General features: G+C 40.3%; 2 protein-coding genes across 3 annotated transcripts in view; both read right to left on the bottom strand.

Annotated features, from left to right (window-relative positions):
* The window catches only part of LOC134812866 (uncharacterized), a 912,489-nt gene that overhangs the window by 177,093 nt on the left and 720,016 nt on the right, over positions 1–15,380 (bottom strand). The gene's annotated exons all lie outside the window — the stretch shown is intronic.
* LOC134812879 (uncharacterized) lies at positions 1,987–8,272 on the bottom strand. 2 transcript variants are annotated; one of them, XM_063820482.1, is made up of 4 exons: positions 8,193–8,272; positions 6,139–6,582; positions 5,056–5,499; positions 1,987–2,439 (listed from the first exon to the last, which is right to left on the bottom strand). In XM_063820482.1, the coding sequence occupies exons 1-4, from the start codon at positions 8,245–8,247 to the stop codon at positions 2,309–2,311; spliced, it is 1,074 nt and encodes a 357-aa protein (XP_063676552.1). In that variant the 5' UTR covers positions 8,248–8,272; the 3' UTR covers positions 1,987–2,308. The 2 variants fall into 2 exon arrangements, with proteins under 2 accessions (XP_063676552.1, XP_063676553.1); XM_063820483.1 differs by having other exon boundaries at positions 1,987–2,436.

The raw sequence follows: 15,380 nt of genomic DNA, 5'->3' as shown, positions 1-15,380 counted from the left end.
ACTGTGAGAATTTTCACAGTACCAAATTTGTCATACCTTTTTGGAAAGATCAGTGAGTTTCGCCTAGGTGCCATATTTGATGGTGCGCGGCTTTTGCGCTCCTACTGCCTACTAAATCGCTCGCCCAAATTTTAATAAGATTCTTGTGAAAAGGCCCTTTGGGTATGAAATAGATCTAAATCGGTGTATTTTTGGACGCTGATTCCGAATCACCCCCCATGACGTAGGGTTCACCTAACCATGTGCTTTCGCGCCACTGCGGGCGCGCTTGTTTCACAAGTCAAGAAACCGCCGTGAGGCGGGTGCGCGCTACTGCAAGCGCAAGGGCTCTGGATAGAGCAAACGTAGGGTAAAAATGCTTCCCTGGAGAGTTATGGGCAAAAAACCGTTTTGGTCACGTGACAGGTTAGTAAAACATGAATTCGATTGTTTAGGGCTCGGGTTAGGGTTAAGGTTGTGGTAAGGGTTATGGATAGCTTCGGGGTTATGGTTAGGGCTAGGGTTGGGATTAGGGTTTATGTAAAACCGTTTTGTACGGCTGCAAAACCATAAAAACCAAAGTCACGTGAAATTTTTGGGCGAGCGAATTAGTAAAAGTTTAAAGCCTTAATTGACGATGTCAATTTATGGCAGCTCGGCGCGGCACAGTAGCGCATTTCGCCGATCTAGCCAGTGAGAAGCCTTATTAAGTGCGCGGCGCGGCACAGTAACGCATCGCGCTACAATAAAAGCCTGGCTTTTGAGCAAAATTTGATGTAAAAGTCGCGTTATTTGACGAAATTCGTTGATTTTTGTCGTATTATTCTGTCATATCTTCGGTTCCTTGAATGAGATCATTCTGAAAATTGATATGAAGACCTTCCAATATGCAATGGGGCTTTTAGCCTTTTACAACTGTCCAAAAAATTTGGTGGATATCGAAGTTGATATAGTGATCAAAATGGGGCAAAATACGCTGATTTTAGCTGTATTATATAAATGTAACATAATGTTAGGGAGTGCAGGATAAAAATAAACTTGCTCGGATTTTCAAAATTTTTGTACCACTACCATTGTTTTCTAGAGACTGTGAGAATTTTCACAGTACCAAATTGAACGGTACCAAATTTAACGGGTGATACTCGTAAAATATCTGTTCCATATATATTATATACATAATATATATATCCAGGACCGTCGACGAGTCCAACTCGGCGCGCGTCCTGGTACGGTAGGTTATAAACCTACAAGTATGAAAGAGGGGGAGTTTTCTGTGGTTAGGGAGTATCTGGTTACCTGGGGATTGTAGGTTTACAACCTACCAGGACGCGCGCCGAGTTGGACTCAGATATTTTACGAGTATCACCCGTTAACCTGGGGACCTCAGGCTATTATATTTATGTTCACAATCATAGAGATTCGGCGGAATGACAGGCTGAGCGCGGCCCAGTAAGGATCTGGCTGCTTTGGAGAAAGACTACGAAGAAGTTGGAGTCGACTCTGTTTACGGTGAAGCTGTGAAGAAGAAGGTGTAAAGTACTAAAAACCCTGAACGACTGTTTCTGAAAAGAAATCTGTAAAAATTTCTGTAAAATTGTTATGAATTGATAATATTAAATATTACTATTACTAATACTATGGTTGATTCACGATGTCAATCCTTTGCATCTCGCCGATCTGCATATGATCTGTGGTTGCGATAAAATGCGCGGCGCGACCCAGTAGCGCATTGCGCTACAAATACTATGGTTGATTCAGATCAATTAATATCATTCTTTATCAATAATCATGATACTAGTCTTTTAATTTGCTTCTATTCAATTAGTAATCATTCGATATTTTTTCCTCCAGTTGGAAACTTTAATCTTTTGTGTCGGTTAATTTGGTGACGGTTCAGATTGGTCCATGGCTCAGTGGTTGATGATTTGGTGTAAGCTATAGCTGTGATGGAGACACATCTCATAACAATGCATAACAATTTAACTTGGTCCAAATAAAAAAGCTTCGTTCACGTTCCTAGTCCTGACACAGTCATGGATCGGGAAAAACAATGTATATTACAATAAATATAATAAGTATTCTGAAAAAACATACAATGAATACCAATAATTACTGAATCGCAGTCTCTTTCTTTTATTTTTTATTAGAACATTAAAAGTTGTCTAAAATATTAAAATTTTAAATATCAAAAGTTATAATTATAGATTATAAATTTATAGATTCGTCCGGGTTTTTGAGTTGTTATTTTTTCTATCACATCCCGATAAAACACCATGTTAACTTTAAGATAGTGTTTTGTACCGTAGAACCATTCCAGTCCACAAAAGGTTTAGATGTTCATATTAACAGCAAACAGGAGATTGACGAGGAAAATTAAGCTGACTTTTAGGGCTGCTGCATCAGAGTAGTTCTGGTTGTCTCCCTGTTCACTTACATCTTCTTCTTCACTTGTATCTTCTTCTGAAGGGGAAATTTAATTTAGTAAAAGATACCTTCATTCTGGAAAGATATCGGCATGATCTATTTTATATGGCTTTGACTAATTATTGCAAGACCACGAACAGACACAAATCTTATATTTATATTTAGGAAATATAAACAAGTAATTACAACTATTCGATTATTTTAGTTCGCTTGACTCCCGTACGTTAAACTGTTCATTTGTCTTTCAATGTTCAAAAATTTAATTAAATAGGTAAAATAAAATCGATTGCAACCGACAAAATACTGGCACTGAAAAATTATTCATCATCCTGATGGACGATTCTTCTATTCACAGGTGGAGCCTGACATAATAAAGTTTATAGGACACAGTAGAAAATAGGTATCATATTCTGAGTGTGCGACAAAGTTTACCAAATCTTGCCTTCGAATCCCTGCTCTTTAACCAATGATGTTTTATGATTGTTAGATTGATCTAATTAGTAATCTGCTACATTTCAGAATAAGGAATACTATACTGTTAACTATAGGCAGCTATAGTTAACAGATTCACAAAAATGTAAACTTGTAGTTGTAACATTATAGTGCATAACAACAATAAAGTTTCTGTGTTGAGAACTTCTGAACATGCTTGGTTAATATTTTTGTGTGTGTACCAATAATCTCAACTTCCACTGAACATGTCCATAATAATAGTAATTTGAGCAGTGTGTTTTACTCATTATCATTTCTTTATTTATTGTTCTCTATTGCGATATACAAATCCTGGTCCACGAGATAATAATAGAGCTATTCACGGCCTACAAGCTGCGGGACAGGTCACGTGGTGTGAGGTGTCTGCTTCCATCACAAAAGGAGAGAAGGAACTCATAAAGCGGAAAATAGAGTGTACTGTGTAGAGACGATAAATATATAGGCCTTATCACTTATCAGGAACATGGATGCTCAAAGTCCTTCTGGTAACAACTGTCGAGAAATGACCAGAGCAATCACAGGAATTACTATCTCATGTTCGAGAAAAGGAATATCAGCCAGATGAAGGAGAGAATTCACCGAGCTGAGGCAGAAAGGAACACGTAATATCGATTGTTGAGGGAGGAGCTCATTGGAGAGAGAACGGGAGTGATAATTATGGGCCTAACCGAAAGACATGGATGATTTAAGACCTTCAGTCCTAAGATGGCAAGTACGTACGGTACGTACCTTTAAATTAGCTGTACGGTACGTACTTAATAAAGTAGGCTGAAAGGTACAAATCCAGTTGATAGCAATAGAAACAAAAACTAGACGGTGGTGTTCGTATACTGCAACAAAAGGATGAAGCTTTGAGTTTAACGATAATTACAAGTAGTAGTAGTGTAGTACCGGTTAAGAGCGATCCGGTACACAAATTTCCCTCTTAAATCTTTTATTGTTTTAACCACTGTGTTTATTTTCGACTTCTATCTCAAAAATTATGATGATAATATTAATAAAAAATTGCTAGTAATTCACTGAAGTTGATAATAAAAATTTGAAAAAAAATTGTACCTTACAGTGCCTGTACGGTACGTACCTTTAAAAGTAGCTGTACCGTACGTACTTAAAGCCCTGTACCGTACGTACTTGCCATCTAAGCTTCAGTCACCAGGGTGAACGCTAAAAATACGCCTCATCAACAAACTATGAAGCATAATGCACATACTGTTATACTGTGCAAACTCTGCAAAATAAATCTTGAACCAAAACAGTTTTGAGTTTGTTTGGTAAAATACCTAATTACTGCTTATTTTCAAGATATTTTATAAAAACATCAGTTTTCAATTGATAATTGTTTCAACCTTTAGTAACTGAAAATGGCTTCTCCCCATCATGTCTACTACAAAATATACAAGATTTATAAATTATAGTTTGCTATTTTGTAATCCGCTAATATGATTATAACTCTGCCTTCATTGAAAGAGTGTGATTTTATCTCATTCGGAGAACAGTAATTGATAAAATTATGACCACCTTATTAAGTTATAAATAACAATATGCTAACTACGGAGGAGAGAACATTACACTATCATTCATATGCGGAAGATTCTACACAAAAAGTGTCCTAATGATGTCAACGTTCAGTTTACAGATACACTCCGTTATGGCCAGAAAGCAGTAGTCTCTAGCTTGTCAACGTCCAGTAGCCAAAGGAATCAAACGATCTTTGACAGCTAATTTGCAGTGATGGGGCCTCGATTGTGGAACATCATTCCCGCAAACCTGCACCTCATCGAGGACCCCCTACGCTTCAAGTCATTGTTGACGGAGTTTGTTACATATATTCCGGACGAACCTCTTGTTATTGGATATTGTTGCCAGAACGGGAATTCGTTATTGAACTGGAGCGCAGAAAAGACAGCAACTTCGCTGCACGGGTGGTCAGCCGTTCTGATGACCCGATAGAGGATCTATGAAGCAACCCCAAGTAACCCAAGTAAGTAACTATCCTATATCCCATATCCTATATATGTGTTATATTATGTAAAATAACACACTTGAAATTTTGACAGAAAACACGTAATCACGAGCTTACGAGAAAATCAGCAAGGTGGTTTATTTATAAATTAAAGTTATTGTTACTTTGTTAAACCAATGCCTGTTGTTATTAGTCACCTGGTAATTGTAATTGTGTTCCGTAGTTATCAGATGCTGTGTCAGAGGAAGAGAACTTTATCTTTGTCACGTCTCTGATCCAGGTAGTGCTCCAAGCGCTATTACTGCACGTTAATTCAGAGACCACTGTGTTGACCACCTCCTCGTTGTTACAGTGTATCACTAGATTAACACCTGCAGTTCTGGTTATAGAGATACGCCACACCAAGTTGTCAGTAGCAGAGGGGGGATTAACAATGTCGGCAAATGCGCTCTCACACCAGCCGAGAGACCATTGTAGAGTAGAGGTGAAGTAGAGCACGACTGATCCTGCAAACTCGTCCCCTGAGTAGAGGGTCACTGCCACCTGATCGTTACTCCCCAGCACAGCATCAGTTCTAATTTCTAAAGGTGTCGACTCAAGATCCCAATCTATTTTCACGTCACGTTCGACTGGTAACTCACCTGTTAATTGTATGTTTAACTCATGACTACTAGGATTTAACACCAGGAAATAACACAATTTCAGGAAAACAACATCAGGAAATAACCCAATCCCAGGAAAAACTAATAATAGCACCAATTCCAGGAGATGACCTTGCTCGGAAGTCCCTTGTCTGCCCACCGAAGTACCACAACCGAAGTGGGTTTGCTCTGAGACAGGTAGTGACAGCTTCAAGACTCCAGAGGTCTGTTGCATTGATATTTATTATTTTATGATTTCGTATATACTTTGGGAGTCCTGGAATGCAGCTAGCAGGAGTTGCATTCTGTGGGCACGGCGAGAGGGTCTCCTTCTTTATACTTATAGTAAGAGGCCAGAAACCGTTGACCAGAACAGAGAGAGAGAGAGAGATCTCATTCGGGGAACAGTAATTGATACAATTATGACCACCTTATTAAGTTATAAATAACAATATGCTAACTATCCTATATCCCATATCCCATAACCTATAATATGTGTTATATTATGTTAAATAACACACTTGAAATTTAGACAGAAAACACGTAATCACGAGCTTACGAGAAAATCAGCAAGGTGGTTTATTTATAAATTAAAGTTATTGTTACTTTGTTAAACCAATGCTTGTTGTTATTAGTCACCTGGTAATTGTAATTGTGTTCCGTAGTAATCAGATGCTGTGTCAGAGGAAGAGAACTTTATCTTTGTCACGTCTCTGTTCCAGACAGTGCTCCAATCAGGGGGACCGCACGTTGATTGAGAGAGCAGTATGTTGAGCACCTCCTCGTCGTTACAGTGTATCACGAGTCTAACACCTGCAGTTCTGGTTAGAGTGATACGCCACACCTTGACAGTATCAGAGGGGAGAATAACAAGGTTGGTTTCTTCTCTGGAGCACCAGTCGATGTAGTATTGTGGAGTAGAGTAGAAGTAGAGCTGGACTAGTCCTGCATTCTCTCCCTCAGCAGATAAGAAGTACACCATCACCTCATCGTCACTCCCCAGCACACTATCAGTCCTAATTTCTAAAGGTGTCGACTCAAGATCCCACTCTATTTCCACGTCATGTTCGACTGGTAACCCACCTGGTAATTGTATGTTTAACTCATGACTACTGAGCAACGATTAATGAATATCATGAATTTAAAGAAAAGATGTTCTAACAAAATTGCGAAGGAATTGTAAGAATGTCGCCCATAGTTTATTCTCAGAGTTTAAGGGCCCGACCATACTATGACTGTTGACTCCATGACTGTTGTTATGGTGCGGTCAGATGAAATGACCATAGGTACGTAGTGTGTTTATAGGGTGTGCCAAGGATACGTGACAACTCCCCAGGCACGTCGCGAGCGGCTTTTCACTTTTCAAAAGCCGTGCCTAGCCAAAAATCCATGCCTGACGTGACTGCAGGCACAGTCTATTCAGTACTCGTGCCAACTGTCATGGATAACGTGACGTCACGATTACCTTATAAGGTCTATATTTCGCGTGATATGGACATTGGCAGTGCAGAGTGCAAAGATAGTATTATAGTACAGCTACAGATCGTCTGAAAAATCGATCTACCGACACAAAAAGCTTTCAAAGGATTTAAGACGTTATTAGGCTGACTAACGTTCCAAAATTTTCCACATGTCTTAAGGCCACTTTTTGTTACTTTTGACACTTTTTACCACCTTTCTTGGTTGTCAAATATCTTCAGCTGTGAACATCGTAGAAGGTTACAAATTAATCGAGGGTGTTTATCTTATCGACGAGAACTTTTTGTCCGAAAAATGTTCACGTCAGACAATCAGATAATTTGATAATTACTAATTAGCTAATTATATAATTACCAAAAATCATAAAAATGTTTATTGGCTCGAGAATTTTTCGAGAATTTTTCGAAAATTTTTCACTTATACATTTTTTGAGACTTTAAAAAATTTTGAAAATTTAAAAATATAATATTTATAAGTTTTTTCGAAGCTCAGACCATGGTTTGGTTGACGAACCGCATCATACCGAATTGGTCCCCATTGGGAATCAAACCCCAGTCGTCCGCGTGAGAAGCAAATGTATTAAAACCACTAAACCACCCGGCCGACGTGACAGCACTCACTTTTTACTATTTCTATCCCAATTGTCATAATATGTTTACTCGATATCTCAATCATTAGAGTAAAGCTAGAGCTCACTTTCTTCTCAGGAAAACTGTAATTTGAAAGGCCAATCACTATGCACTATAATTTGACTTGATCCAATTATTTCGAATAAGTAATAACTAAAATATGCGATATTGAACGTTGATTCGAAAAAAATTGAAATAATTTTAATTAAATTTGATGTACACGCCGATAAAGTTATGACAGTAAGTCGTTTTCATAAAAATTGGGGAAATTTGGTTTTCATGAATACCAACTAGTAATTACTAATTTTAAAACATCTCCAGTTGTGAGGATGGTACGAGGTTTCATTTTTATTTTAATCGAAAAATTTGTTGCTATTTGGATAATAAGCAAATTAATCAATTAGCTTATTATTCAATCAGTGGTTGTACTTTTAAAGCCCTTAGTAATCGATTAGTAAGTGATATCAGAATAAGTATTTAAATAGTAAATCAATTGTTAACTGAAACGTTTGGGTGGTAACGTTTAGCCTCCCGTGTCCATAATTATAATATGACTAGTAAAGATTTTACCATATAAAATGTTACCTTTGACTGATGACCATGACAGTAGGGTCGTCAAAATGAAGATCGTTATCGTCATGACGTTTTACCACTCACTCACAACTTGATAAAAATGAAACAACTAATATGTTATAATTATTTATCATTAATAATGTACTTATTATTTTACACACTAGTATAAGAATAATAAAAAGTTCTTCTTTTGATTGGTCGGCGTCGACTGTAAGCCTTCCTTGCGGTGGCTTTCACAACGCGTCCCCATTCTCCAACTCCTGCTGCTGGAGAGAGAGACTCCCAAATTATATACCATAAATATATTATACATAGATATCGACAACAGACTCCGAGAGTCTTGAAGTGCTGTTACCACCGCCCCTGGTGCAACCCCTTACGGGTTAACGATGGGGAGACAGGGACTTCCAGGGACGGTCAGTGCCTATAAAACTGCAAGATGTCCTATATGTGTTAGTGGTTGATGGGATCCTCGAAAAGATCCTCCTTTAGTAGTCTATTGGTTGCCTCGATAAATTTTATAACCGTACTAATTCTAGCTGATACTATGTCTTCCCAGGTTAGAAATATATTACCGAAAATTCTTAGCCTAATGGTCATGTATCCTATACAGTGACACATGAAGTGTTCCGAGGTTTCTTCCTCTTCTGGACAGTGTTCACAACGGGGGGATGTGAAATTGTTTGCCTTGTATTGGAAGTAGGCTAGGGGGCTATGTCCTGTGAAGAGCCAGGTTAGCCATCTTTGATGATTTCCTGCAAGTCCAAGATTCCTGTATTTATATTTGGTGAGTAGGATTGTTAGTGGTATTTTCCCTTTCTCGCTCAGTGCCGTGTTCCTGTATCTACGAAGATGAATTCCGTGTAAATACTCCTTTACTGCCGTCTTAATTGCTCCTTCGGATATGCTGATGAAGGGTTCAGGACCTAAAGCGATTGTGAGTGATCCTTCTCTGGCTAGTTCATCAGCTCTTTCGTTTCCTGGAATACCTGCATGTCCTGGGACCCACCTGACATTGACTGAGTGTGTTTGTCCTAGTTTGTTAAGGTAGTTAATGGTATCAAGAACTAAGTTAGATGTGACCGTGTGGTGTGTGACTGCTAGGATTGCTGCCTGTGAATCTGAAAAGAATGTTATACTCCCAGGTTCTGAAATATTGATAGTTGCCCAGTGAGCTGATGTGTTGAGAGCAAACAGTTCACACTGGTATACCGTTGCATTAGTGCCTAGGTGGAAACTTTGTCTCTGGACCTCGCTTGCGTTTCTTATTACGCAGTAACCTGCACCTGAGAACTGTTCTATTTTTGAGCCGTCTGTGAAAATAGCCCAGTGTGTTGCTGGGGTGATTCCGACCTGCTGTGTTGCTTTAGACCGCTCCTGTATTATTGTTTTAAACTTCCGATCCAAGACTGTGGTAGTTTCGATAATGTCCGTAATTTTACATTTCATCGCTGGTATGGTTGACATAGCTTTGTCCAGATTGTATGCATGGGACTTACAGTTTCCTGTTCTGCTAAACTGGTAGTTAGAATTCCAATTACCGTTAATTTTGAGTCTCCGAGCTGAAAGTATGGCCAGTTCCTTGAGTTTTAGATCAATGGGTTTGATTCCTGCCATGATTTCCAAGTTTTCTAGTGGTGTACTTTTGAGTCCTCTTGATATCATGATACTAGCGTGTCTCTGAATTGCCTGCATCTTGGTCTTTAGGTATTGGGCTTCGTCTATTCTATGCTGCCATGCGAATGCAGCGTAACCTAGAGAAGGGAGAATAATTTGGTTATATATCCATCTCGTCCCTGTAGGTGTAATACCCCACGTTTTGCCAACTGCTCTGTTGCATGCCTGAAGATGTTGTACCGCTTTGTTACATTTCACCTGAATATGCTTCCCCCATGATAGTTTGCTGTCAATGGTTACTCCTAGATAGACTGTATCAGTTACCTGAGGGACCTGATTATTACCTACCATTAGTGGGTTAGTAAGCATATTATCCCTTTTATTTGTAAAAAGGATTGCCTTAGATTTTAACGCACTAAGTTTGAGACCTTTACTGGCACACCACCTGTTGATGTTAGTTAGATGCCGTTGAGAAATTTCCTGAACCGTAGTTTTACAAATTCCGCTGATTAGTATTACCAGGTCATCCGCAAAGGCTTGGACAAAACTAGTGTGTATTCCTAGTGAGCTGAGGAAAGTGTCCAGCGTTATGTTCCATAGAAGTGGGGACAGAACTCCTCCTTGTGGACTTCCTTTAGTTGCTTTCTTTGTGGTATCGTGACCACAGTATGTGACTGTGATCATCCTGTTACTTACCATGTAGTAGATCCAGTTTGTGATTGTTTCCGGAATCCCTGCTTGTAACAGTGCATCTTTGATTGCCTGAAAACTAATTGCATCAAATGCCTGTTCGATATCAAGAAAGATTCCAAGAGCATAATTTCCTGTTGCCACGGCGTCCTCAATTTTCCTTGTTAGTATATGTATTGCTGATTCTGTTGATTTCCCTTTCCTGAAACCGTGTTGACTCTTAGTAAGTTTCGCTGGGATCTTGAGGTCCTGTTCGAGATACCAGAGGATAAGTCGTTCTAGAAGTTTCTGGAAACAGGATGTTAGTGAAATTATCCTGAATGCCTTGGGCTTTGTGTAATCTGGTTTTCCAGGCTTCGGGATTACACAACCTGTTGTTGATTGCCACGAGGTTGGTGTACAGCTTAGAGCTAATGAATGGTGGAAAATCATTCTTAGAGGGTCCTTTATTTTATTCCAAGCTTTTATGATCATCTCATTTCTAATTCCGTCTGGACCTGGTGATTTGTTCATGTTAAGATCTTTTACTGCCCGATTCAAGCGATGTGGTGCCGTAATCTTGAGAATCATTGCAACATCTGGTGCACTCTGCTGTGTTGGCAGGGCTGGGCTACCGTCCGATGGTATGAGAGCATCGGTGAGTACCTGTAGAGTTTCCTGGGGTGAGTTAGTTAAAGTACCGTCTGGTTTCCTTAAACTATTGAGCGAGCCTTGTGTTCCATTATTTCCTAGAACTTTATGGATACGTGATAAAGCAGGGATCTTGGTAATATTTCCTGTGAATTGTTTCCAATTTTGTCTTTTCGCCGTTCTGATGAGGTTTGCATATCGTCTGTTAGCTTCAGCATAAAGTTCCCAGTCCGGGCTGTTTCTCTTTCTGTTAAATTTACGTCGCAGGGCTTTTGCCGTCTGCTTGGCTTTCGTCAGTTCAGCATTCCACCACGGTACAGTCGATCTTCTTGTGCCTCTTGTCAGAGGGCATGCTAGCTCAAAGGAGCGCAGAAGGGTGTTGGAGATAAACAACTGTCTGTCATCGAGATCCGCCGATGTAACAACCGGTTTAAACCAGAAGGGGGTGTTATCGAATGAGGAGGAAACTAGCGTCTCATAAAGTTGCCAGTCACATTTCGCCGGACTGCGTGACGCAAAACTTGTTCTGTTACCTAAATCTAGGGAATAACAAATAGCTTCGTGGTCCGATAGTGATTTACCTTGATCTACTTTCCAGTTATGGATTAAGTTGATCCCTGCTAGATTGCAGATAGTAAGATCTATACAGGAACTCCCTCTACTGCCTACAAAAGTGGGTGTTGTGCCTGTGTTACAGATTATGAGATTATTTGCGTTTAGTACCTGCAAAAGTTGTTGACCTCTGTTGTTTGTGTTTGGGTGTCCCCAGGCCGTGTGGTGAGCATTGCTGTCCACTCCTAGAACCAGAGGTAACTTTTCCTTATCTGTAAACCGTGCTACCCTGTCAATTATATCGGATGAAATGTTCTGTGTTTGGTCCAAGTAAAGTGATCCTAGTACAATCGACAGTGAGCTGTTGATCCTACTTCTAATAAAGATAGAGTCAGCAGAGGAGAAATGTCCTAGTGTCATAGAGTTTCTAGCTAGATCCTTTGGTAGGATAGTAGCCACTCTGGCTCTGTCCTGACTAAAGGGAACGAACTGTTTGTGAGTTTTGGGGACGTTACTAATACTCCCTTTCCTAAGCTGAGGTTCCTGTATTAATAAAATCTCGTGTTGTTTAACCTCCTTTAACAGTGCTGAGGAGGCCGTGATGCGTTTACCTAGGTTAACCTGTGTAATGCAGGTAAGAAATGAAGAAGTGCTAGCCATAGAAAAAAATAAAAAAGAAACAGTGCCTATCTAGTACTAACCCTGAATTACTGCGTGGAGGTTATGCTGACTCCCCCTCCGAGGCGTCAGATACGTCCGACTGTGCTTTCCCGTCTTTGTTCATCAGTTTTTTCAGTTTGTGTTGCCTAGCTGGTGGTGCCTCCTTGAAGGGAGTGCTCGTCCTGGGTGTTGTGGGGGTCGTGGGTGGAGCTGTCGCAACGATTTGCAGTAGCTCGTTCTCCTGTTCCACGGTGAGTTGTTCCGTAAACAAATCATTCTCCTCAAGCGGGATGGGGAGTCCCGTATCCTCTCCTGTGACGTACCTACAACGTATATCCTGCAGCTCTGGCGTCTGTTCTATTATCGTGTTATCATGCCCTACTCCACTCGGTCCTGGTTGCTGGTCTTTCAGCTCATCCCTGAGGGCTGAAATGTCCGTGTCTGGGGCAATGTACCCTCTTATACCTCGAACAGGGAGTTTACCCCACCTAACCATAAAAAGTCCTATCGGGGACATCCAGTTTTTTGACCGTAACCACTCAAATGCCTCCTCGTCAATCTCGAGGTACACGTTCCAGCTTCCTGTGTTCATATTGTCCGGTTTCCAAGCTTTCCTGGAAATCTTGACCTGATTTTGGCGAACCTCGCCAAATGTCCCTGCAGCGAAATGTTCGTTTATTTTTGGCAGGATACTTTCTGCTGGTCCTGGTAGGAGGGTATGAATTATTCTACCAGGTGGTTTTTCACCTGGCAGGAAGGCCTCGTACTCTGCCAGCTCGTTTACGGCCTTTTTGTAGAAGGGACCTGCTTTTGGGGTACAACAAATTGCCAGGTGCATGTGTGATAACCTGGTTCCCTTGTGAGCGATGTCCTCTCCGCTTTTACCTTCCTTCGTAGCCCTAAGTATAGCCTCAGACACCTTAAACTGGACCTCCCACTGATTCATCCTCGTCATGGGTGTTTTGTCCTTACGAGAGACCTTGATCTCATAGGTCTGGTCTTCTTCCTTCACATACGTAATAGCAGCGTACGTTGCTTTGAACTTCTCCTGTTTCTCGGCTATTATAGTCGTCCTTGATGAACCTGGCCTGTTGAGGGAGGGGGGTTTGTAGGAGGGCACTCGTTGTGAGATGCCTTCCTTAGTTTTTATGACATTTACATGCCCGTCCTTATCTCGTTTCCGTCTAATGTATTCTCGTTCCGATGCTGTTCCTCCTCCTTTATTCCTGTTCACCTTCTGCTGTTTTTTCCTTTTCTCCTCTGCTCTTTCTTCTTCCTCTTGTTTCTTCTTCTCCTTACGCTGTTTCTCCTTCCCGGCCCGCTGCTCCCCAGCTACCGTCCACTCATCCCAATCGTCTGACTCCCGCTCTCTTTTGCGTAAATCCGACATGCTGGAAGAGAGAAGGTTTGAAAGGTGTGACCTATTCTATTATAAAGCTGACTATGTTGCCGAGTTTAACTATCGAGTGATATGATATAATGTTTTCTGAAGTTTTTAGGAGGCCGAGATAAGTAAGAGTTCTGTAGAGAAATAATATCAGTAATATTAGATATATAATATCGTTTTTTCTTCCTTCGCCTGATTTCCTTTGTTCTATGAAGTGTCGGTCCGTGCGCGTCTGCAGCTAGCTCTGGTAATTTGTTGGAACCGAGGGTGTATTTGTCCTGCTTTTGTCTAGACTTGGTCACCGCGCGTTCCGTGTATTAGGAAGTAGATTTGGTACCAGATGCGTGTGCGACTGCTTTGTCTCTTTCCGTACTCTTCAGGATGTCCTTATAATGATATTTCCCAGAGGAAGTGATTATATCCCGATTAGTGGGGTAGATCCTTAAAGCGTCCTATATACGTTACAAATGAATAAGTACTCTATTTATGTAAAACTTATAGCCTGTCTAACAGAGAAGTACCTGTACAATCTCCTTAGCCCTAGGTTATGTACGACCGACCTATTAAATATGATAATTCCTGGTGTTACACATGAGGTGTAACCCTGTGTTAGGTGTTAATTCCGAAAGTTACCCTAACTAAAATTCCTATGTTAGGTGTTAATTCCTAGTGTTACACGTGAGGTGTTATCCTAGGTTAGGTGTTAAATCCGGGAGTTAAACGTAATATGAGTTCCTATGTTAGGTGTTAATAACGAGTGTTACCCGTGAGGTGTAACCCTGTGTTAGGTGTTAATTCCGAAAGTTATACTTAATAAATTTCCTATGTTAGGTGTTAATTCCTAGTGTTACACGTGCGGTGTTATCCTAGGTTAGGTGTTAGTTCCGGGAGTTAAACGTAATATAAATTCCTATTTTAGGTGTTAATTTCGAGTGTTACACGTGAGGTGTAACCCTGTGTTAGGTGTTAATTCCGAAAGTTACACTTAATAACTGTCCTATGTTAGGTGTTAATTCCTAGTGTTACACGTGAGATGTTATCCTAGGTTAGGTGTTAATTCCGGGAGTTAAACGTAATATAAATTCCTATGTTAGGTGTTAATATCGAGTGTTACACGTGAGGTGTAACCCTGTGTTAGGTGTTAATTCCGAAAGTTACTCTTAATAAAATTCCTATGTTAGGTGTTAAATCCTAGTGTTACACGTGAGGTGTAACCCTGTGTTAGGTGTTAATTCCGGGAGTTAAAAATAGTATAAAATCCTATGTTAGGTGTTAATTCCGATTGTTACACGTGAGGTGTAACCCTGTGTTAGGTGTTAATTCCGGGAGTTAAACGTAAGATAATTCCTATGTTAGGTGTTAAAACTGAGTGTTACACGTGAGGTGTAACCCTGTGTTAGGTGTTAATTCCGGGAGTTAAACGAAGTATAAATTCCTAAGTTAGGTGTTACTTCCGAGTGATACACGTAATGTGTAACCCTGTGTTAGGTGTTAATTCCGGAAGTTACACTAAATAAAAATCCTGTGCTAGGTGTTAGTAAAGAGTGTAACATGTAAGGTGTAATCCTGGGTTAGGTGTTAAAACTGGGAGTTAAACGAGAAAAAGAATCTGAGAGGATAACTGTGAACTACCTGAAGAGGGTGAAGTTGCCTGAGGGAGAGAC

This window comes from Bolinopsis microptera, chromosome 3 (genome assembly GCF_026151205.1).
Source record: "Bolinopsis microptera isolate Bmic1 chromosome 3, MBARI_Bmic_1.0, whole genome shotgun sequence".
Taxonomy (NCBI): domain Eukaryota; kingdom Metazoa; phylum Ctenophora; class Tentaculata; order Lobata; family Bolinopsidae; genus Bolinopsis; species Bolinopsis microptera.
The sequence above is the reverse complement of the archived record's forward strand: the minus strand, read 5'-3'. Positions and strand labels throughout refer to the sequence as shown.

Bases quoted from the DNA above. Each gene is read 5' to 3' on its own strand.
- LOC134812879 (XM_063820482.1), bottom strand. From the start codon at position 8,247: ATGACGATAACGATCTTCATTTTGACGACCCTACTGTCATGGTCATCA. The intron at 6,583-8,192 runs GTAACATTTTAT...TACAATTACCAG, and splicing joins GTCATGGTCATCAGTCAAAG to GTGGGTTACCAGTCGAACAT. The intron at 5,500-6,138 runs GTGACTAATAAC...TACAATTAACAG, and splicing joins AACACAATTACAATTACCAG to GTGAGTTACCAGTCGAACGT.